The sequence below is a fragment of the Chiloscyllium punctatum genome, chromosome 15 (genome assembly GCF_047496795.1).
Source record: "Chiloscyllium punctatum isolate Juve2018m chromosome 15, sChiPun1.3, whole genome shotgun sequence".
Taxonomy (NCBI): Eukaryota; Metazoa; Chordata; class Chondrichthyes; order Orectolobiformes; family Hemiscylliidae; genus Chiloscyllium; species Chiloscyllium punctatum.
In genome coordinates, this window is record NC_092753.1 from 48,996,843 (window position 1) to 49,022,063 (window position 25,221).

The 25,221-nt window shown below is 37.2% G+C and overlaps 1 protein-coding gene across 6 annotated transcripts in view; it reads left to right on the forward strand.

Moving 5' to 3' along the window:
• The window catches only part of nsun3 (NOP2/Sun RNA methyltransferase 3), a 31,895-nt gene extending 16,205 nt beyond the window's left edge, over nucleotides 1-15,690 (forward strand). The window contains exons 5-7 of one of the 6 annotated variants that reach the window (XR_011962539.1): nucleotides 2,533-2,654; nucleotides 11,194-11,988; nucleotides 13,238-13,347. Coding sequence is in view for 5 of the 6 variants with exons in the window: in XM_072585074.1 (XP_072441175.1) it covers nucleotides 2,533-2,654; nucleotides 13,238-13,499 (384 nt within the window). In the remaining variant the exon portion in view is untranslated. The other 5 variants (XM_072585074.1, XM_072585076.1, XM_072585078.1 and 2 more) reach the window with 5 other exon arrangements.
• The last annotated feature ends 9,531 nt before the right edge of the window (nucleotides 15,691-25,221 follow it).

Sequence of the window (25,221 nt, forward strand, 5' to 3'; positions counted from 1 at the left end):
ATGCCATTTTTAAAGAGAACTGGATATTGCTTCGTAATTACTACTTATAAACTCCATATTTCCTCTATATGGCTTTGCAAAGCCATATGATGTTTAGTTATTAAGTATTCAATTTCTCTCTCACTCTGAGAGTAATATTATTCAGGAGTTGTTTTCCTAACAAATTACCTGTGGGATATATTTATATTTAATGATTAAAATATGGAATACAATATTTTTATTATTATTTGTGTGGTATGCATTAATGTTTAAGGCTTTAGCTTTTTTTTTGCTCCTCATGGAATGTGGGTGTTGCTGGCTAGGCCAGTTTTTATAACCTATCCACAGTTGCCTTTGAGAAGGCAATCTGCCTTTTTGAATTGCTGCAGCCTATGTGCTGTAGGAAGACTCACAATGCATTTAGGGAGGGAATTCTCTAAACTGTTCTTAAAGGGCTAATGTAAAAAGATAGATGCAAAAATAAACTCCAGATAATGTTTTGGTTATTTGTTTAGTTACTTTGTGAAGTTTGATTTTAATAATCTCATTTCAAATCACACTCCCCTGCTTTTGTGCATGAAGCAACTCTTTCACGTGCGTTGTCTTTATTGTTAAATACAACAAACTCTGCATTGCATTTTTTTAGATTGGATCAATAGTAGCAAAGCTGTCAGAATGTTGCAATGTAAATGCAAGTTTTTAAAGGCAAGATTCTGTACTTCGTCACATTACAATATCAGGAGCTGTACGTGCTTTGCATTCTTTTCCATTCATCTGGTCTTATATCTGAATTCCCTCTTCAGATGATTCCTATCAGGGTGTCAAAAGAATGCCCCTTGTGCCCTCCAAGTAGATCTAATTTTGCACTAAAGTCCATTGTTCTTTAATTAGATGACATTCTACAATCAGTTGACATCAGATTACATGTCAGACTTTTGTCTAAATGTAAATATTGCCATTGATTTTGTGTTGAAGTTTTGAATATCCATGTTGCCTTTTTGTTGCCACAAGGGGGTGCTCAGTTGTCAGGTTTTACTCAATGTGTCCGTTTATGGGAAATGATTTTACATCATTGTCTCTGTGTGGATGGTGCTTGACCTCGATGTGTCCAGCACAAAATGATAAATCCAAGCTTGAATTAGATTCAACTGGATTCTACTATTTTGCAGTTTTGTTAGTATTTATTTGAAAAGCAATATTAATTTTCATTCAAGAATTCTTTTGCATCAGATATCTTAAAGTTATTGACTCAAACAGCCAGGAAGCAAGCCCTTTATTTCCTGCTAATAATTATTTATAAATTGCATGAAATTGATTTCTTTAAATTTCACAACATTGTATATTCTTAATATAGAAGATCCGGTACATCTACCCAGGCCCTTACAGCCTTTTCATAATTGTATTTGTTGTTTGTTAGCATATCAATTTAACAATTTTAAGGTACTCAACCTCCGTGATTAGACTACTCAATTTCATGTCAATGGGTGAATTAAGTCAGACTGCTAGACTTTGTCACCAAATAAGTTGAGTCCAGCATTGTTGTATGTTGAACTTTGTCTGTGCGAGTCACAGCAGCATTTGTGCTTTTGGTGAATATGTCATGCGTGTCCCAAGAGGTTTGCTGTTTATTGTCAGGAGAAAAAAAGAACCTTGTTGTCCCAATAGAGAACTTATCAGCAACTGATCAGTGGTGCAATTCCCTAAATACCTTAGCTTGCATTCAACTCATATGACATATTTCTGAGTAAATGCTTCACTGTCTGAGATGAGGTTTAAAATTGTTCTTCCTTTCTCACATTTTACCCAGGATTATAGAGCCCTCTACAGTTCTTTTTTTCTTGAGTACTTTTTTTTGGTATGTCAGCTCTCTGTCTGATGTAAGTCTTTTATGTAGGTCAGCATATTCACTCTTTGACAAATTATGAGACATGTTGCATCCTGGGACACCTTGAGGTAGTGTTGTTAAGGTGAGTATTTAAAAACTTGGTAATTCAGAAAATAATTTTCAGCTATTCTTCTTTAGTTAGAAATCATTTTCTTTCTGCTGGATTTCTTTGACTTTTGAAGTGGTGCTGGGGTTATTTAGGTGCAATGACATAAAAGAAAAGCCTAATAATTTCTTTGGTATGCTGAAAGTGTGGTTGCTGTTATATAGGTGAACTGTGCAGGCAGTCAGTTCATTGTGAAATCTCACAAACTGTGGATTAATGAAACGGTCAAAGAAGAATGTTGACTGGGTCAACCAGCTGACTGCCTTCCTGCTCCATATCAAATGGTGCTGTAGATTGATTTGATTTACCCAAGCAGACAGACAGGACATCAGGTAATCATCTCAGTTAAAAACTGAAACCACTGCTGTCCACAGTACTGCCAGTTAACTGCATGAATTACATGCTGAAATTTGCCATGATGCTTGAAAACATTGCATGAGAATTTGGGTTGGGATGCTGATAACTAAGCCAAGTTTATATTCAACTGGAAGTGCAAAGGGATTTTGATAAAAGAATCTCAGTCTCTTCTTTTTTTTGTTTACTACTTTGTTTGCTTTCATAGGTGCTTGTGGATGCACCATGTTCAAATGATCGAAGTTGGCTTTTCTCCTCTGATGTCCTTCAGGCTTGCGTGAGGATTACAGAGAGGCCTAATCTACCAGTTTTGCAAGGGCAGTTACTCAGGTACGGGACGATGCCCTTAAAGCCCATCTGTTTGTTTTACATTTAATTTAAATAGATTTCCGTGAGCAAGTAGTCAATCTATTGGAACAGACTCTCTAGAGAGATAATGGAAGCAGTTAGTATTGATTAATTCAAAAATAAATTGGATTTATTTGAAAATGATATGTTGGGATACGGTATATGAGTTATTCGAGACTTAATGTGTGGTAGGTGTAGCATGCTTGCAGAGCAGAAAAGTTGACTTTGGACCTATGGTTCCCAAAACTACTTCACCACAGGGTTTTTGCTTTTGTTGCATCACTTTCTGTTGTAGACTAATCGATGGCTATAAGTAGTGAACATCTCCTTTGACATTACATGACTACTGGGAGAAGGAGGCAATCTAGATGGACTCTGGCTTTTTTTTTATCATCTAGCAACTCCTGTGTTCCTTTTGGTAAACCAGTAGCCAATCTTGACCTTACCTAAGCTTTCACTATGAGAGACAATGATATGCCCTGTTTGTTCTCTTTTGTTTTCAGGATATGATGCACTGTAGGTAGCTTATTATTTTACCATATAATATTTGTCTTAATTTAGAATGTAGGAACATTATTTAATACTGGTGAATAATGTGGCCAGTTACTCAAATTGTGCATGCCTTTTTTTATTAACTCTAGAGCTTCATTTAATTTCACAAATGTGCAGAGTTCAGATTAAAAATTTCTGCCAAAATGAATGATGATTATAGCATGTTAGATTCTTATATAAACTCATAATTATACTGCTATTTTAATTCTGGTGATGAAAAGAAGGTAATTTTGTTCCAGAAATACCTCTAATAGCCATAGGATGATTTTATTCCTTTTCTTGGCACTTTGTTCTTTTTACATTTTCAGTAGTATATGAATATACAAATGAGGGAGAAAAGATCAAATGGCCCATGAAGCCTATCCCACGTAGTTGTGGTGCCTTAGTCGTCGTGGTATCACCATGTTACACTCACCAAAGTGAGGCAGATTTTGTTTATTGTTTCTTGTTGATTTGTTCTAATTCAGTTACTCACAATGGGACACTTGCAGTATGTCATTTACACAGTGTAACTAGAATAAGGCGAAATAAGTAGAGATATTTTGTAAAGTGATCTTTTTCAAGATGTTTAACTAACAATAGTACTAAGTCTAGATTTTGCAAATGAAATAGGGAAAGCTAGCACTGTTACATGCAAATTGCAAAGCATCGACCACTGACTGCATACGTAGTTAAAGGTGGAAGGCAGAAAGTTGCTGTCTCAGGTAACCTTCGAAAGCTCCATGATAATTATACTACCAGAAAATTGACACACATCGAATGGAGTGACGTTCCTGTGCATGCCTCACAGAAATTAATTGAATTTATCAAAATATTAGACTGTCTATACCAGAGGAACTACTCTCTTAACTGCCTGATAATTGTTAATTGCTGACAAATGACTTATCTGACTCTGAAAATTAACTTTTTAAAAATTCAGCTAATGTTTGGATAATAAACAAAACAATATTTTTACTTTATCTATGTCTGTTTTTCTCAGTCACTCTAGTTACTTTTCACTCTTTGTTTTTACATGTTTTACCTGATTTGAAAATGTAATTGTGTTTTCACATTTGTTAAATCAGACTCTGCAGTACCCTTTGATGGTTATCTCAACTCTGTGTCCCAGTCTCCCTCCAGCAAGAAATTGCGCCACTCTGTCATTTCAAAGCTCCAGTCATTTTGGTAATTGGTTCAGGACTTCTTAGCCTTGGTTTTAGACTGTGTATTCTCCCAAACCTATCTGACCGATCTTATACAGTGGTTTTAATTAACCTGTTCAGATGTGTTAGGGGTCACCTTTGGATCAGCTTGGAATTGAACTCTGGCTCAAAGACAGGGACACTACTACTCTGCCACCAGAACCACTTGCATACTCGACTCCTCTGGTTCAAATTAATTTGTTGTTATATGTTTATATTCAGCTGCAGATTTAAGATCTGATATTCAGTCAGAATATAAATGGTCTTCCAAAACCCTTCTCTAAAGTCACATCACTTGTTCCCTCCAGTCATCTTCAAAAGTCTCTAGAAAACCAAATCTTGCCTTCAGTTCTCCCCCATCTGTAATTGGTGATTGGTTTACTTTGTGTGAGGCATGCTATGTAAATGCAATTTGTTGTCATTTTTTTGTTCCAAGGGGTAAGTGACTTACACTTCCTTTAGACTGTCGTTATAGAATTAATCAAAAAAAATGTGATTAAAGATTTTGCTGTGATTTTCAAATTGGCTTAATTGTCCCATCCCTAATTTGCCTCCTAAAAAATTTGTCTTTTTTTTTAAACTTGAAATTAACATTTTAAAGACTAAATGAACGGCACCTGAGTACATTAATCCATAATTAAATATGGCTTAGGAAGACATTATATTAGGTGTGATGTGTGCCAGTTTTCAGGTTCCAGATTTAAGAAAAAACTGGCTATTGTACATTTTTCTTTGCATGACCAATCTCTTTCCTGTAATGCCCACATGATTTACCAAATAGACCTCATGTATCATGACTTTTCAAATGGCTTTACAGTTACCCGTCTTTAGAAAGAGAATGGAACAAACTGACTTTGTTTTGTAAATCAATTTGTCATTAGCAGAATTGAGTTAACGTGTACATACTTTACACGTAAAATTGCCTGCAGGAATTATTGATAGAAATGTACAACTAGTTAATTGATAACAGTCTTGGAGCTGCAATCCTCAGCTAATATCAATTAACTAATTGTACAATCTATCAGTAGGATCTGCCTATTTCAGCATTACCTACTACTTGGTTTCTCTAGCACAAGCCACAAATTTAAATCAATAAATTATGGAATCAGTGCATAGTCTGTTGACCCTAGACAACTCTTCCAAAGAGTAATGCAGTTTGTCCTACTCTCTGAATCCTTGGAAGATAGTATTGTATAGCACAAAAGGAAATTGATTGGCATATTGTCTATGTGAATACATTAAACTAAGCAGTAGTGCAGGTTTGATCAGAGACTGCAGTAGGTTTGCCACGAAGCCAAATTCAACTCTATTTTATATATTCTGACTCAGTGAGGACAACTCTGTGATGCCAAGCTTTGAAAAACAATGAGGAGGAAATAATTCTGACAAGCCTTTGATTTTACTTTTGGATAGCGTCATTGTCAGCCAGCACAGAAAATACCCTTGGGCCTGTCGAGTTTGTGCTGACGTATCTGCTCTACACAAATGTTTGGCATTGTGTTCCTTCGTGGTTAAAATGTGTAGTAGCTTGTAGTATTTAATCAAGGTGGTGGTCATGGCTTTTGTTATTATATACTTTATATATATGCTCTTCTATATGATAAGATGCTTAGGGGCCCTTGAAAAGTAGTATGAAAAAGTTCAGCGAGGTTTAATAAGAAGGTTTATGGCATGAAACAATAACCAATAAAATATGACAATCGTACAGTGTGCAACTCCAGGCAATGTTTTAATGATCAATCATGTTATTAGTAGGAAATGTAAAGCTTTTAGAATGATCTCACTCGAACTGAAAATGTAATTTTCAGTCTCCAGACACCATGTTGACTGGTTTGACTCCTAATTGCACAACGAGATGGCTGTTAAGATGAGTAAAATATTTAAGCAACTGATGATACTGCTTTGAACTAGGAGTATCGTTTTGTTTTTCACATTTGGGGCGGAGTGAATGGCAAGCTATATCAAACCCATCTGGTCTGTATTCAGTTCAAAGAAGCATATCAGACAGATTCTGTAAATCTTGGTGGTGGTTGGGGGAAAAGAGAGGCAATCCATCCTGTCTTTCTGCAGCCCAGTGAGCAATGCAAACAAAGTTTTGAAAGGATCCTAAGTTTGAAACTCCTCACTGATTGATAGTTGAACTCACTTATTCTCTGCAAGCAAGCTAAGCCACTTTGCAACAATGCTTTGCAAGCACTTAATGTGCAATCTTTGAGAATTGTTTTTATCTTTGAGAATCTGTTATTTACATGTGTACTGTGGATATTTCTGTCATTTGTAGAATGAGATGAATGCTTATGTAGTTTTTATTGGAAATCTTTACAAATCAAAATGACTGTGTATAAAAGCAATACCCCCTGATCATGCAATGATCCAAGATGAAATGTTTCCTCCTTTATGAGAGTTTGGGTTAACGCTCCTTAATTGTCAGCTTGTCCAATAATAGGATGATGTGGTGTTCTTAAATAGTGCATCTCAATATTCCTGGAGCAGCAACTAAACACGTGTGTTTGGCCTCCAGCTCACCATTTTGACAAGAAAATGGAGCAAAGCATATCACTAAATAAAATTCAATATTTTGAGTATGGAAAGGAATTTGACATTAATTTCTATTTTGATATGAACACAAGTTTATTATTGCATCTCGTGCTGTTCATGTGTGCATTCTTCTCTTTCTGTAGATCAGCTGTTGATCACCAACAAAGCAGTTTGTTTAAACATATGATTAACAAAACAGTATTTCGCAGTTCATTAAAACTAATTCTACATTGCTGCTTTATCAGTAAAATAAATTTAGCTAACTTTTCCTTCCAGATACAAGTAAACATTGCTGAACTTTTTTTTTCTGTCATTGATTACTCCACCCGTTGAAGAATATTTTCTGACTTCTAAGCCTCGACGCTTTCTCAATTCTGCGTCAAACATTGGCTAACTGCTAATTAAAAGTGTCACTTTGAATAGAGAATCTGAACTCTTACCTGATGTCCAGAAATCCACCCCACCCCATCTTCCCCAAAGCCAGCCTGTCCATAGGAACCATATCATGACACTGTCTGTTGGTCTTTCTAGATTATGCTAATGAATCCATCCATCCACATAGTTGCAAAACAATATGGTAGCAAGAATAATTGCAATTATTCTCAAATCTCAGTGAATAAACTCAATGCCCCAGTTTACTTTTTTTTGAAAAGAATTCATTCTTTTGTACTAAACTTGTGTTCATATCAAAATAGAAATTAATGTCAAATCCCTTTCCATACTCAAAATGTTGAATTTTATTTAGTGATATACTTTGGTCCATTTTCTCGTCAAAATGGTGAGCTGGAGGCCAAACACATGTTTAGTTGCTGCTCCAGAAACAGGATGATTAATTAGTTTTCATGGTGCTCTATTATATGATAAGATGCTTATGGGTCCTCAAAAGGTAGTATGAAAAAATTCAGGGAGGTTTAGTAAGAAGGATTATGACATGAAACAATAACCAATAATCTGCAAACTAATTGAAATCATGTAGGCATGAAAATTTGGTACTCTGTTTCTGAACATCTCACCTGTTAAGGGCTTCTAGCCCACAGACTAATGAGAACAACGCAGCAGTGGATTTTTTTTGTCTGTGATCTCCTGATCATGTAGAAGACGTAATGGTATGAGCCTGCATAGCTCCATGTGCCAATTTTTAGGTAAGAAATTGTATGAGATTTGGCAGAGAGATGATGAGACTCTACATTACAGTTATCAAAATGTGTTTTGAGGTCAGCTAAGGGTATTTCCAGGATCTATGTTATTGTTGGGAGAATCTGGGATTGTGATTTTGATTTGGGAAGAGGATTTAGGAGACAATACCAGGAGAAGATCAATAGTCGACCCAGGAGTTTGACATTGGGAGTGACTTTTAAAATGATGATCCAGGAGCAAGGATTAAGATGACCACCCTTTTTTTTTATGCAATGCATTGGTTTTTACAGAAGTGATTGGCACTGGTTCAAGCTGCTTCCGGCATAAGCTAGAGTTCTGTAAGCAAGTAGGTGCAGATGGTAGGCCACAAACATATGCAGACAAGCTGCTTTGTACTTCTGACCAGGCTAAAGGACATCTCTTGTTTAGTTGTGATCAAAATGGCAGCTGGCATGGCTCACACTAGAATTGTGTCCATGTGGTATGGATGCTATTTTGGATGCACAGTGGCATTTGTAAAACTAAAAACAAGGGTGAATTTCAAGCTCATTTTCCAGACTTTTTTGCTGCTTTAATTCAGTAAAGCTGGTATATGGTAGAATCATTGGTAGTAGTTTACAGTCAATAGTCTACATCTGTGCATTACTTTCTAGATTTATCAAACTGCATTAATATATACCTTTGTTTATTGAATAAGAATGACTAAATGTTGTACTCCATTTTATACACATCACAGTTTCTTTGCTGCTGTAGTGAATAAATTGGCAGTTTGCATTTTAAATAATTTGCACATTTACTGAACTTCAGTGAGATCACAGGAAGCATGCCGAAAATAGATTGATAAAAATTATTTAAATGGAGGTGCTAATGCAGAAGTGGTGAGAATTCTAGCATTTCATGTTGTCTTAAGTGAATTCAGATGCACAGTCCATATTCTGTAAGAAGGGAATTGGAAACCTGATTGCCATTTAACCCAATTTTAACAATACGATTGTGCTTTCGGCACTTCTGAGTAATGTGGTCTTTATTAGAGTAAGTGATAAATATTGTGCAGTTGAATTTTGTGCTCAGATCAAATAATTTTAAATGCTCTCTTGCATATTTGCCCTTTGCCATCAGATGGCACTGCTGATGTAGTTTACAGATATTTTGTTCTGAAATAATTAGGAAGATAAAAACCGATCAAATCAACATATTGTAGTTTGAATTTTGTATAACTAAACCCATAGCATTTTGTAACAGTGACAGAAATTAAAAAGATATAAAAATTATTGAAAATAAATGCCAATTTTCTATTGGTTTGGACATCCTTTTTTTATTTTTTTGGGCAAATTGGGTATCATAACACTGCTGCCTTATGGCGCCAGGGACCCAGGTTCAATTCCCGCCTTAGGCAACTGTCTGCGTGGAGTTTGCACATTCTCCCCGTGTCTGTGTGGGTTTCCTCCCATAGTCCAAAGATTAGGTAAATTGGCCATGTTAAATTGTCCCTAGTGTTAGGTGCATTAGTCAGGGGTAAATGTAGGGGAATGGGTCTGGGTGGGTTGCTCTTCAGAGAGTCTGTGTGGACTTGTTGAGCTGAAGGGCCTGTTTCCACACTGTAGGGAATCTAATCTAATCTACTGACATTTTCAGTTATATTCTTAACAGATTTTGGAAGGTAAACTCGGCAGTCAGGGTGACTATTGATAAGTTCATCGAAAGATGGAAACTTTGTATCAGCTTATGTGTCCACTTCTCATTCCTTTTCTTATGAATAGAATAATTGATCATTTAACCAATCGTAGTTCAGTTACTTAACTCCATTGAAATAATACTGCTGTGACTGTGTACTGATGAATACCTGCTTTTCATTATTAATAGAAAGCTGGAGGTGTCATTTTAGAGACAATTTTTATCTGATACCATGATTTATTTGTTAATTATTCCAGTCAATTATTGTGACCAACTGATGCATCTATTTGACAAAAAAAATCATTTGATATTAATGCATTAAGTTGCCTGCATTTAGTGAAAATGACTCAAGGACCATAATTAGTATGTGGTCAAATTTAAAGCAAGTAATTTCTTTCTGAATTTCATTTTTCAGTAAATTAACTCTGCTTTACAATTATTGACAATACACAATCATCATGCATTTCTAAATGATAATTGTGCAAACCTGGATTTATTTTAGATTAGAAGTACCATGCTGAAATAGTTTTTTAAAATCTCCTTGAATCACTAAATCAACTGGACACACTCTCTCTCTCTCTCTCTCTCTCTCTCTCTATAGAAAATTTATGTATATCTATTGTTAAATTTATTATCAAGAATGCAGTAAACTAAACCAGCATCCAATGCAATGAGTTTTATTTGAAATTAAATTGAAATTTTGCTGCTTGATGTGTATGAAAAAGAAAACATTTGCTATCATTCACCTCCTAATTTGTGGCATACAAGGCAGCATAGTTTGGTGCAGCTAAATGCCTGATAGTGATGCTGAGGCAGTCACCTTTTACTGGAAACTGCTTTCCGATCCATAATGCATATCCTTATTGGATCAACGCTTTCTTTATTGACTTAATGGCTGCCATCCGTTTCTCAGAAACTCATGATTCCAGTAACCCATTTAGAAGAAGCACGCCATATTTTAGAATTATATAAAACAAGATTTAAATAGACAGGTGCTCACTAAATACTGCCAAATGTCACAGTTTCTTGTAATGTCAATTTTTAAAAGCTTTTCAGATGATTATCACTCCACTGTTAATGACACAAATTGAATTAGGAAATCGGGTCAATTGCATTTAAAACCTATTTAGATAACACTTCCCACCAAGGTGATATTTTTACCTGTCAGCAAAATGTGTTACTGCCTTAAAAAGTCAGTGATGTGTATTTAATGTGTTGCAGTATTGTTATGGTAAATATTTTTATTTTATGTTTTAATTGATTATAGATCAAATAAATATTGCTTCAAAACTGTTATAAAATGAAAAACTGTGTAGTTAAAAATGATTTCATTTATACCTTAAAAAATAATGTTGATAGCAGCCAAGAGTTTGGATTTGGGTCAGGACCTTGGCATTGGATTCAGTGCAGATCCTAACATTATTCTGTGTTGTAAACAGACACTTGGCTATGAGTTTCAAAAGACTGGTCCATTAGTGGCTCGAGGGCAAGATTGACATCCAATTAAGTAAGTTCAATTAGAGTACTTAGTTACTGAGTGCAGCTAGACACAGAATGAGAGTTTAGGAATTTGTGTGAAGAAGAAGATGCCAGCCACTTCTCAATATCCAATTTATTAAAAAAAAACTTCTTTAAAGAGCATAAGAACAACATGATAGCAAATTTCACAAGTGTTTGCGGCTCGAGATGGCAGCAACTGAATTCTTAGAAAATCAGTGTGATCTCAAAGGTAAACAGGTAGTTGATTTAATAAAGTGAGTATTTTTCTTATTTATCCTCCAAAATTTTAGTAATTTTGTTTTTGTAAGGTTTATTAGTGATACAATTCGTAGTAACGCTTACCAATTTAGCAGAGTGTGTTTCCTACAGGTGTTAACTGGAATTTCAATTGGGTTAACTTGTACATTTATTGTAATGAGAAAGCATGCACACCTAGGACTAGAGACAATTAAAATTGAGATAGTAAAAATAATTGTGAGTTTAAAAATGGCAAGCAGGTGATGCATGGCATTTATAGAATGGAGAAGTTTGTAAACACCTGTATCAATGGGTTGTCATGGACACTGAGCACTGTTGACTGTTGGCCACATGCTTCCTTCTTGATCAGAGAGGGGGTCTCCTCTCACTTTCCCTTCCTGCCCCAATTCCTTTCCCATTCATGGCCTTCACACTTCTTTCTCTCTTTCCCTCTCAGACACAGTTGGAACCACTTTCCCTGCACTGGATTCATTTGGGTAAGCTATAGGCTGTGGAGCATAGTCCATAGAATCTGGCAACGGAGTTAACAATTTAAGGAATTTAAGGACTTTATAGTTTTTACGGCCAGCTGTGACATTTCCGGGAAGATTTACTCAAGATTATTCACTCATTGTCCCTGTTTATTTTGTGTAATTCAGTTTTTAAACTGTTGCTTTAAATTATTTGACATCTGAAATAAAATACTGCACAGAGAAGTGGGTAGGGCAGAGTAACTGAATCCACAAGTAGGTTGCTTTACATTGAGTACTTTCATCAAACAGCTTTATAAAGGCTCAGCTTTAAAAAACATTATAACAAGTAGGAATGCCCAGTACTAGCCCCACTTAAGATTTTAAGTCACTGATAACTTGTCTTCTATAGAGCATTGTTGAGGCAGCACCCAGAGTGCCGCGTATGGTACTGGACACTATACTTAACAGAAGGATGGAAGCAGTTCAGAAACGTCTACTAGACTAATAACTGGAATGAGTGAACTGCTTTATGTAGAAAAGCTATACAGGCTTGGCTTCTATTGTCTGGGGAACAATAGAGTCAGAGGTGACTTAATTGAAACCTATAAAGACCTTGACGGGACTTGACCAGGTATTGAAAGGATGTTTCTTCTTGTTGGAGAATCTCAAGCTAGGGGTTATAGTTTTTATAAATAAGGGGATGTCCATTTAAAACAGTGGTGATGAAATATTTTCACTGAGGGTTGAGAGTCTTTGTCATTCCTTTCCTCAAAAGGCAGAGGATGCAGAACCTTTAAATTTTATTTTAAGGCAGGGTTAATAAGTGCTTGGTTACCAAGAGAACAAAAGATTATTAGGATATATGGGAATGTAGAATCGAGGTTAAAGTCAGATCAGCCATGATTATTTTGACTGATGGAGCCAAGTGGCTGAACCTTGTTTCTTATCTGTATGTTCTGTTCTTCTGAGGTATTACTGTTACAGAATTAAGGTTCACTTAAAAGTTCATATTATACACTTGCTGCCATAAGTGACCATTTTTTTTGTTTTAGAAACAATGTTCATTGCTTGAGGCTGATACTGAAACCCAGACTGATTGAGGGTGCAGAACGCTGCAACTTGAAACCTATGTCAGAGTACTATTCCACAGAGATGCTGCATTGTCAAAGTTACTTTGCAGTCCGGTTATAAAAATAAACAAGATACATTTTTCAACTTGCTGCTCTGTGTCTGATGGAAGTGACCTAACTGTCTCTTTACTGGTGACTTACAGGTCAGCTCTTGAGGCATTGCGTCCTGGAGGGACAGTGGTTTATTCTACATGCACACTGTCTCGAGCAGAAAATGATGATGTTGTGGCCTCTGTCTTGAATTCTTATGACAACGTTCAGGCTGTGGATTTAACAGGCTTGGCAAGTTCCCTCGCTCATAACTTCACATTTGCTGAAGGTGTACAGTATGGACTGTTAATTGTGCCAGAAAAAGGAAGATTCTGGGGGCCAATGTATGTCAGCAAATTGCACAAGTTACACTGATTTGCAATAAAGGTACAAATATTTAAAATGAATGCGTTTGTATGGTAATTGTGATCTTGGGCTGCTTTCTTGTGGATTTGGACACTTATGAGTCCAGTTTCTATAAATTGAACAGTTGTAAAATGGTAAAGCTCAGAAATATTTCAATTGTGTGACATATTTGAACTGTGAGAATTGTTGGAATGTGTTCATTTTGATCCCTTTAACTCTTTAAGAAGCTTTTGAGTTGACTGTGTAGCCAAATAATTGGCATAAAACCAAAACAAAATGCTGGAAATAAGCAGTAGGTTAGGTAGAATTCATGAAAAGAACATGTTAATGTTTCAAGTCCATGGTCAAGGTCATTGACCTGAATAGTTAACTCTGTTTCTCTCCATAAACTCTATCTGACCCACTGAGTGTTTCCAACAGTTTTGTGTTTGTTTGATTTCCAGCTTCCACAATATCTTGTCTGTTTTTTTAATTAAATGACATGTCTTGCTTATGTTACTGTACTCTGCACCTTCAATGTTTACTTTGTTTTTTCCTCCGGTAGACAGAATCTTTTACTAAAGGGAAACAAGAAAGATATACTTGTAACTAAAGAAGTAAATAACCACAAGGAATAAATAAAAACAGCGCAGTAAAGTTTTCTGTGCGTCTGAATAACTTTGTTTTGTTAAAGATTCATTTCTGTCTGAGAATCCCTGAGCATGAGTTAAGGGGAAATCATCAGAACCATCGTTCTCAACTAAACACTCAAGATAATAGAATCATAGAATCCCTACAGCGTGGAAGCAGGCCATTCGGCACGTTGAGTCCACACCAACCGTCCGAAGAGCATCCCACCCAGACACACATCCCTACCCTGTCCAATTCATACAACCATGCATTTTCCATGATTAACCCACCTAGCCTGGACACTTTGGACAATTTAGCACTGCCAATCCACCTCAGCTGTACATCTTTGGACTGAGAGGAAACCAGAACACCTGGAGGAAACCCAAACATGGGGAGAATGTAACTCCACATAGACAGTCACCCAAGGCTGGAATCAAACCTGGGTCCCTTGTGCAGTGAAGCAACAGTGCTAACCACTGAACCACCATTTTGCCTCAATTTCCAGCTTCAATATTTAGGGGCAGCCTGGTGGCTCAGTGGTTAGCTGTTCTGTCTCGCAGCGCCAGGAATCAGTGTTCGATTCCAGCCTTAGGCGACTGCCTGTGTGGAGTTTGCATATTCACCCCATGTCTGCATGTGTTTTCTCTGGGTGCTCCAGTTTCCTCCCACAGTCTAAAAATATGCAGGTTAGGTGAATTGGCCATGCTAAATAGCCATTACTGTTCAATAATGTGTAGCTTAGGGGCATTAGTCAGGGTAAATGTAGAATAGTAGGGGAATGGGTGTGGATGGGATACTCTTCAGAGGGTTGTTGTGGACTTGTTGGGCCCAGTGGCCTGTTTCCGCACTGTCGGGATTCTCTAATTTCTATGATCTAAGGATTAATTCATGTGAATACAATTGGCTGCAAAACTGGCCGTTCATGTAGCATGCTAAAATATGCACTTTGAAAGCCTTCCTTATTTTTCACTGGTGTGCCAATAAAGGAGTTAAGAAAAAATCTTCCGTCTTCACACTCAAGGGAACCTGTTTTAGAATGAGGTGTACCTTTTGTAGGTTTATATGTAATCTCAGAATGTGGTTAGAATGTGAACTCCAGCAATGTAAGTAAAACTTGAGAATTAAATGCTAGCTGATGATCAATGGCTGTCAACTTTAGTTGAAGGGAATTGGCAAGTACAGATACTGCAAATGGAAGAACTGAAAGAACAATGGGTTAGAGAGAGTTGTCTTGTTTAGTAATCGTTTTAAATGTGTCTAACAAATATTTTTACATTTATACCCAGGACTCGCGAACTTCCCTCTAAGCACAAGATGAGAGCTGAACACATACTGCAAAGACGAAAACTCTCCAATTGTAATGATTCTCAGCGGAGTAGCTGTATTATATACTGAAACAATTTACATCATCTGTCTGACATTTTCCGTTGAAGAGCTCCAACTGAAGGTTAATGTAAATATGGCATAACCTGAAAGGAGAGCACCATTTGGAAGGAGGCTCTGAATACAAAGGCCAAAATGTCGCTATACATTTAAGTGGATTTTTGTTAAATATTGCTGCTAATTAAATATAATCTGATAATTAAATGAAGATGCATATTGCATTATCTTTATTTATATTGTTCTTCAGCCTGTGCCAAATAAACCACTAAATATATGGGCAATCAAAGTTTTTTTTAAAAATCTTGTTTTTCTCCCTACCAACAATATACTTATTTAACTCCCTGTAATGGATAAAACCCTCAAGTATTATTTCCCAGAACCAACAGAGGAACTGGAGAGAATTGTTTTACCAAGATCCTTAAAGTTGGTTTTGATGGTGTGCATCCCTCCTTCCACACCATAACGTTGATTCTTTGATGCGTTTCTGATCAATCAACAACAGGGAGGCATTGTTTTCCCAGTTTCAAAAATAAGCCAATCCTTCTTTGCATATTAGTTGGAAAAGATAAATTTCTGGAGAAGGTAAATGACTCTGAAACTTGAAACAGCAAGCTTCTAATCATTGCTTGCATGTGAAGATCTGTATGAACACCTTTTACCTCTTGCAGCTAGAGAGAACTAAACTATAATGTTATTTTGGATATATTAGCCCTATTTTGTTTAAGTCCAGTATCTTAGTATGATTAGGGGCCATTGATGAAAAACTGCTATTGACTTGCCAGTCTTACTCCATCATCACGACAACTGGTGCAAAAAAATGGAAATGACACCAATGTATATACAAAATTGTTGGACAGAAAATGAGCTGACCCATCTTGCATGTCTGATACTGATGTAATGCCTATGCATTCCACTTCAGATGATCCTGATTCAGCCAGAGCGATATAATCTGAGAATGGTGCTGAGGTTTAAACTGGTAGAGAGTAGAACAAATGTTGTTTCTGAGTTTGATGTCCCTAAATATGGAGCACTTGACACTGACACCATGTGCTATTCCCCCACTGAATGTAAGCAAAACCACTTTCACTGGTTTTCTTGTAATTTTGAAAACTTAAGGGCATCTCTTTGAGCTGAAAATGACCTTTTATAGATTTCAAGTATTTAAGCTAGGTGCTGTGAACTAACTTGTAAATAATACAGTCCACTGTCATCAAGCTGTAGCAATTGCAAATGAGCAAGAAACAACAGTACACCACCTGGCTCTTTGAACCTGTCATTCATGAAGGTGATCTGATATTAACCTCAACTCCACATTTCCTCATAACTCTGATGATCTTTTTCATCTATTCAGCAGCCATTCCTTTGCAATTGCAATATTATCCATTTTCTCGCATGTAACGGTTTCTGTGTCCGTTTGTTTTCTTTCCTCCCTCATTCTCTCCTCCTCCCTTTCATCTCCAATGTCCCCCCTCCCCTGCCGCCGGCTTAATTTTTACGACCTCCATCTCAACCGAATGTACCTCTTTAATTCCCCTTGAGGAAAACATTGCCAATCTGAACATAGATATGTCATAGGAGGAAATATTTAGTGGTGGGGAGAGGACTAGGAACGTAGACGGAAATAACAGTTGGAAGTTATAGTGCAATGGCATTTAAAATTAATTGGAAATATTGATTCAGTAGTACAACTCATGATAGGCACTGGCCATTCCAATTTGAGGTAATGGCATTTAATTGATTGGTGATTGGTCTCTGAACATCTGGTTGGTTATCAGTCCCATTGATGAAATACAATAAATGACAATTGCAAAGTTTACAATAAGTAAAGCTTTAGTTGATATTATATGGTTGCAGCAACAGAATGAATTATAGCTTTTCTATGATAAACATTTTTCAGAACACTGCTGTCTTTAGTAATCATACAAGGAAAAGCCAGACTGGAAGCAGCGGTGCTTGCCCTATCAACCTCACGACACATCTTGACAATGTAGCCCCAGTCTTGAAGTTTGAAGAGTGTTTTGCAGTGATCTTAGTGACATTTCCATTTTCATGCTTTTGAGAGCTGACATTGCAGAACTAGGGTTGTTTGTGCTGTGAAGTTTTATTCACAGAGGACTAATTGGAAGCTGCCACTGTTGATTCCATTTCAACTTCTAGCAGTTGCTGAAAAGAGGTGATATTTCTGTTTATTCTCACTGGCTATTTGACTCCAGATGACCAGAGGTGAGGGCTCTGCAGTATACTTGCAATAAATTGTGGTGTTATGATCAGGAGTGTCACAATCTGTAAATGACAAAATGCTGTCATTGTTATTCTTTCATTGTTAATATATTGCCTTAACAATTTACATAACTATTTATTTTCCTGAAATATACTTAGAAAGGTGCTTTGAGACAAATACATTGTTTATATTGTCTAGAATCAGGATCATTTAGAAAGGAATACCCTTAAAAGGAAGAAAAGTATTTTCTATGAATTTGCTAAAAATATATTTTAACAATTTTAAATATTCTATCCTGCTTTTATTGCAACCTCAACCAGCTTGTTTGTTTTTTTGTGCACTACTTTTCAGCTCTCAACTACAGCTGTGCAGCTATCTTTTCAAATGTAAGTTGATCTCTTTTAAATCGAATAAACAAAGACATGAATCGTTTTTCATTTCATGTATCATAATTACCAGGATATATGTATTAGACGCCATTGCAAATAAGATGTGATTTTCCTCACTGGAAGGCATCCATTGTTTCAAATTGTGGTTCATCTTGTTTGTGAGTCAACTCAGAGCATAAAATGCAGTACTGGTCTCTTTATATTGGCTAGATCTTTCATTGATTGAACTAACGTCACACTGTCCCTTCTTTTCACCGGAACCTATGGCAGTAAAGAAGTTTTCACATATGAAATGTAATGAATAAATAAAGGTAAAGTCTGATTTGATTTCATTTACAAAAGGAACCAATTTATATCTATCTTTCTTAAGTACAAATTGGAAATCTGAAACAAACCGAATACTGAAACAATTCAGGTCTGACAGAAACCATAAAGAGAGCAACCAAATTAATGTTTTGACTCCGGTATGCCTTCAGAACTGAGAGGTGTTGGAGAATTTTTTAATACTTTTGACACAGATGGAGGAGGAACAAAGGAATAGATGGTGTGAAGCCTAGCACAAAAGTCAAATGGGTTGGTGATGAAAGAAAGAGAAAGATAAAATAATGTGACTGGGAGAGGATGGTTCTTGAAAGAAAAACAAACTGCTGGTGAAACTCAGCAGGTCTGGCAGCATCTGTGGGAAGAAAGCAGAGTGATTATTTCAAATCTGGTGGTGACTCTTTACAATTGGTCCTATATACTAAGAGGAAAATAGAAACAATCAAGGCAAGACAGTGGGGAGAATGTAAGAAAAATGGAGAACAGACTTCATGCGGTCATGCGGTCACTTCCTGCAGTTATTGAGAGTTCGAGACTGTAAAGTGTCTCAACAGAAAATGAGGGTTGTTTGAGCATGCATTGTGCTTCTTTGTAACATTGCAGTAAGCTGAGGACAGAAATGTTAGTATGAGAGCAAGGCTCATTGAAACAGCAATCAACTGAGGCTGTTCTTACAGGTAGAGCAGAGATCTTCTGCAATGTGGTGACACCATTCTTAGAATAACCAATGTAAAGGAGACCACATTGTGAACATTGAATGTAGTAGATTAGATCAAAACAATTGCAAGTAATACACTGCTTTCCCTGAAAGGTGTGTTTGGGACTTTGATTAGAGAAGAGGTATGTGGACAAGTATTATGATTGCATGGAAAGGGCAATGACGAGTGAAGAAGTATTAAGAGCAATGGCTGAATGCACCAAGGGTTCATAGAGGGAACAGTCCCTGTGAGATGCTGACAAGGGAGGTGAAGATGTGTTTGGTAATGGCATCCAGGCAGAAATGGGAGAAAGGATGTTACTTTGAATGTGGATATTAGTGGGTGGATAGTAAAGACAAGGGGGCCCCTGTTGTGGGAAGGAGTGCAGGCAAAAGTGCAGTAGATGGATTGGTCATGGCCCTATCAACCACTGGGAGAGAATTCACTCTGTCAGAGAAAGGTAATGTCACAAACAGCATAGTGGAAGGTGGCATCACCTGAACAGATAGACCAGTAGTGGAGAAACTGGGAGAATGGAATGGCATCTTTACAGGAAGCACTCTATGACAATCAAGAAGGGAAAGGGCGAGGTGTAGGTGAGAGAAGGATGAAAATTAGAAGCAAAACTTTTTTTTTCAAATTCTCGAGGGTAGAAAACAACACCAATGGCAGCACCAGTGTTTCAGAGAGAATTGTGGGTGGGGACCTAAATAGAACTGGAACAAGGAATGTTCCATGTACCCAATAAAGAGAGAGAGAGACCTGGCACCATGCAGCCACTCACAGCAACACCTATAACTTGGAGAAAATTAGATGAGTTAAAGGAGAAGTTGTTCAAACTGAGAACAAGCTCAGCCAGGCAGAGGAAGATGATGGCATATGGAGTCTGCAGCTTTTTTTCAAGGAAGAAGTTGCGAGTCCTTCATCCCAACCTGTTGGGGAATGGGTGTGTAGGGGGATTGTACTTCCATGGGAAAGAGGAGGTGGCTAAGGCTAGAAAACCTGAAATTATCAAACCAATGTAAAGTGTCAAAAAAATTGTGAATGTAATTGGGAAGAGACTGAACAAGTTGGAGGGGGGAGGAATAGAGTCAAGATTGGACACTTTGAGAAAGTGATCATGGGCAATCTCAAGGAGTGTAGAAAATGTGTATTATCCCAGAGTGAAACCTGTGCAAAAAACTGTTACTTCATAGTTTTATTTTTTAACCACAGTACCCATTCTGTTTATATTTTAAAATCTTGGTATCTTTTTGAAGAATTACATATTCTCAGAAAACAGAATATGGATTAAATACTGGTTGTCAGATTTATTTGTAGTCTTGCTGTTTATTCTAGTCATATTGAGGGATGACCTACTTTGAGCTGAATTTTACTGGCCCTAGAATGACTGGAATTAAAGCAGAGACTTGGTTCAATCAGCAGGGAGCAGGTCAGACAGCATCCATGGAGAGCAAGCAAGCTAATGTTTCCAGTCTATTTGACTTTTATTCAGAGCTGAAGTGAAGTCATTTCAGCTCTCTAGAAGAGTCATCTAGACTGAAACATTAGCTTGCTCTCTCTCCATGGATGCTGTCTGATCCACTGTGATCTCCAGCATTTGTTGTTTCCACTAGGAATTTGACCAATGTGACTTGGTCATTCCATATGATTACTGCATTTTGAAATTACTTGTTGAATTCATTTTTTGTGATTTTGAGATATTAGTTTAGCTTCATAATGTTCTGTAACATGATATGTTGATTTTTGAGTTGGGTACATTTCAAACTGAAAAAGAAAACAATTGTATCACGTTCTACAGCCTAGAATAACCTGAGTTACAATCATTCAAACAATAAAGTGGTTCTGGATTCCAATTACCTCTAGAATGGAGTGTAACTTGAACAATATAGCTATTAAAAGGAAATTAAAACATAAATCACTATGTAACCTAGTTTTGTTACACAACTCAAGCACTTTTAATTCGGCAAATTAGCTTCCTAACGCCACAGAACAGGCAGCACATTCACCTCAAAACCTGCCAGCTTCCAATTGTTAAGGAAATTCCCATAACGGAGCAATATTTGGAAGCTGGCAGGTTTTGAGGTGGATGTGCTGCCTGTTCTGTGGTGTTAGGAAGCTAGTTTGCCTAATTAAAAATGTGTTGTGTACCGAAACTAGGTTACAGAGTGATTTATGTTTTAATGTTCTTTTAATCACATGTTGTTCAATTTATACTCCATTCTAGAGGTAATTGGAATCCAGAACCACTTTATTGTTTGAATGATTGTAACTCTGAACTTCTGTGACTCAGGTTATTCTAGGCTGTAGAACGTGATACAACTGTTTTCTTTTTCAGTTTGAAATGTACCCAACTCAAAAATCAACATATCATGTTACAGGGCATTATGAAGATAAACTAATATCTCAACATCACAAAAAATGAATTCAACAAGTAATTTCAAAGTGCAGTAATCATATGGAATGACCAACTCACATTGGTCAAATTCCTAGTGGAAGCAACAAATGCTGGAGATCATAGTGGGTCAGACAGCATCCATGGATAGTGAGCAAGCTAACGTTTCAAGTTTAGATGCCTCTTCTAGAGAACTGAAATGACTTCACTTCAGCTCTGAATGAAAGTCAAATAGACTGGAAACATTAGCTTGCTCGCTCTCCATGGATGCTGTCTGACCCACTGTGATCTCCAGCATCTGCAGTAATTTGTTCCTGCAAATATCTAGTGGCATAGTTGCATGACTAAACAATCTTTGTCCTCCTATGAAGCGTTACAACATAGGCAGGGGAAGGATATGAAACAGAAATTGATGGAAAAACTCAGCAGGCCTGCCAACATCTATGGAGAGAAAGCAGAATTAACATTTCGGGCCCCTGTTCTGAAGAAGGCTTACCAAAACGTTAACTCTGCTTTCTCACCATGGATACTGCCAGACCTACTGAGTTTTCCCAGTAGTTTATTTTTATTCCTGATTTCTACCATCTGCAATTGTTTTTGTTTTGTGGAAAGATTCTGTTAGTTTAGGGTTGGCGTTTAGAGGAAATGGGGTTGAGAGTGTGGTGCTTGAAAAGCATAGCAGGTCAGGCAGGATCCGATGAGCAGGAAAATTGACGTTTTGGGCATAAACCCTTCATCAGGAAAGTTCCTCCTGCTCCTCTGATGCTGCCTGACATGCTTTGCTTTTCCAACAACACACTCTCGACTCTGATCTCCAGCATCTGCAGTCCTCACTTCCTCCTTTTGGAGGAAACAGTCTTGGGTGATTTTAAGGAAACCAGCAAGACCCAATAGCAGCACTTCTGCTTTGGTCAGAACATTCTAGCCCAGCTCATATTCCTGTGTGTATTTGCTGAGGAACTGGGGTAGTGCAGTTTCAGTCATTGTAGATGTGCTGTCATTCTGAGAAAAGACAACCTATATCTTTCCAGGACTGCACTGGCAAAAAATGAGCTACACCTCTTTCGGAGAACTAGGTGTTGTACAGGGCACGGTCCAACTTGTCCATGCTGACCAGATATCCTAAATAAATTTAGTCCCATTTGCTAGCATTTGGCCCATACCCCTCTAAACTCTTCCTATTCATACACCCATCCAGATGCCTTTTAAATGTTGTAATTGTACTGGGCTCTACCATCACCTCTGGCATACTGGATTAGTGATGCTGGAAGAGCACAGCAGTTCAGGCAGCATCCAACGAGCAGCGAAATCGACGTTTCGGGCAAAAGCCCTTCATCATTACCTCTGGCAGCTCATTCCATTCATGCACCACACACTCTGTGAAGAAGTTGCCCTTTAGGTCCCTTTTAAAACTTCCACACCCCCGCACCTTAAACTTGTGCCTCTAGTTTCGCACACCTCCCACCCTGAGAAAAAGAACTTGGCTATTCACCCTATCCATGCCCCTCCATAAATTCACCCCTTAGCCTCTGACACTCCAGGGAAAATTGCCTCCAATCTATTCAACCTCTCACTACAGCTCAAACCCTCCAACTCTGGCAACATCCTTGAAAATTTTTTCTGAACCCATTCCAGTTTCACGACATCCTTCCTATAGCCGGGACATCAGAATTGCATGCAGTATTCCAATGGTGGCCTAACCAATGTTCTGTACAGCCATGACATGATCTTCCAGCTCCTATACTCAATGCACTGACCAATAAAGGTAAGCATACCAAAGTTATGTGGTCATTATTATAAAGTAATTGTTTTTATTCTCAGTGCTACATTTAAAAAAGTAAGACTTTTACTGACCTAATAATTTTTATAATTGCAGCATAACATTGCTGGATTTTTCACTGCTAGTCAATCTTCCTTTTAAAAAGATGTGCACTTCTACTTCATTTTTTTTTACACATGGAAATATTTAATTCATTGTAAGTTTTATTCACCTGAATATTTGAGATCAGCTTTGAAAGCAAAATATCATTTTTGAAAAAGTTGTTTCTGCATACAATCCTTTCGACAGTACCACATTTTTCAGTGCATTATTTTGACCAAGTAGCATTATTACTTGGCTAGCTTTCGGTTTTCAAATTTGGTTTAAACTCAAGTTGACATGACAAAAGAAAAATGCGTTTACACTTCAGATGTGCCACAGAAAAGAAAGCTGTTAACCCTGGTGTCAGTGGTCATTGGGGATTTGTGCAGAAGAACAAACAAGAATGAGGAGTCTGTGGCTTTGGTCCTCCCACGGTCATGCCTTTGCTACAAAAAAGGTCAAGGCCTGAAAAATATGGAATGATGCAGTCATACGTTCTAACACTCTGTTGTGGGACGTACTTTTTTGTGTTATTCTGAGAGGAAGCTTTGCCATACTAATGACTAATGATCTATATCAAATTTAGGTATCAAAGAGTAGTGGCTCATTCTTAATTTACCAAAACAAATAATGAACCAGTTTGGCTAATTGAATGATTTTGAATTTGATATAGTAAGGCTATTATTGAACTATTATCCTGATTTTGCTGGTTTTTCTTTTGAACAAAGAGTTTTTTTTAGTTTCGATTGTAATCAAGTCTAATAATTTTATAATGTAATTCTGTTCATTGATTTTTTTTCTTTAGTAAGAAGAATCAGATGATTGCGTTTTCTAATACTTTATTTGCTGCTTTGAGATGAAGGTATCTCATTGTGTGAAGCATTCCTCCATTTGAAGAAAAAGGTGATTAATCCAACAGGTCAGATGGTAAAGCACCTCCTGATGTACCAAACAGTAATTGTACTTCAAAAGATTTGAGTAAAAACTTCCTTGCAAGTCAAAACCTTCAAATAATTTTTCAATCAAATATTTTCACTTCAATTCATTTGTTGAACTTGTTTTCCTCAAATTCTTAAATGTCATTTTGACTAGTAGCACTTTATTTTTTTCCCCTTTCATTTTTTATCCTGCTTTTATGATGTGTTCAATGGTCGCTGAGTATGAATCTGTCATTCCTGACATTTCATCAAAGCCACTGTTATTCATTTTGTCGAAATGGGTTCAGTGAACAGGCAATCAGACTGCAGAAGTCATCACAACTGAACCAATTTGGGCATGTTCACTTTTCAAGAGTGGCATTGGGTACCAGAAGAAACAAAATCCTTGCTGATCTTTCTAGCAGGATGCCAGTGTCAGACTGATTGAGATCAACCAACTGGGATCAAAGTTTACATTTCTGCTTTGCATGTCTGGATTACTCACTAAATAAACATACTGGGTTGTGAACAGGGCTATGTTGCAAAATATTTACAGCCTTTGTCAATGCTTTCAACGCAAGTCTTCATTTTAAAAACTTATCAGACTAAATGTGGCTTGATTTAGTTCCAGCTAGCAACGTGATACATTTGGAATAATCATAGAAGGAATGGTCATATGGTTATTGTACTCTTCCCAGTAGCTTTCCAGTATCATTGTTTCTCAAGCTCATTTTGAAGCTCAGCAACTTGTCATCTTCAGCTGACATTAGCAGTTCAATTCATTCCTGGGACAGCACAGGGCAACCAGAGAGCACAAGTAATGGGCAAGCTACACAAAGCAATGACAGGCTGCCTCAACGCAATGTTTTTGATAGATGTGAGAAAGAATAGCCTTCAATGTGAGACAGGAATTGGTCTTTCGGTAGTGTCTGTGAGC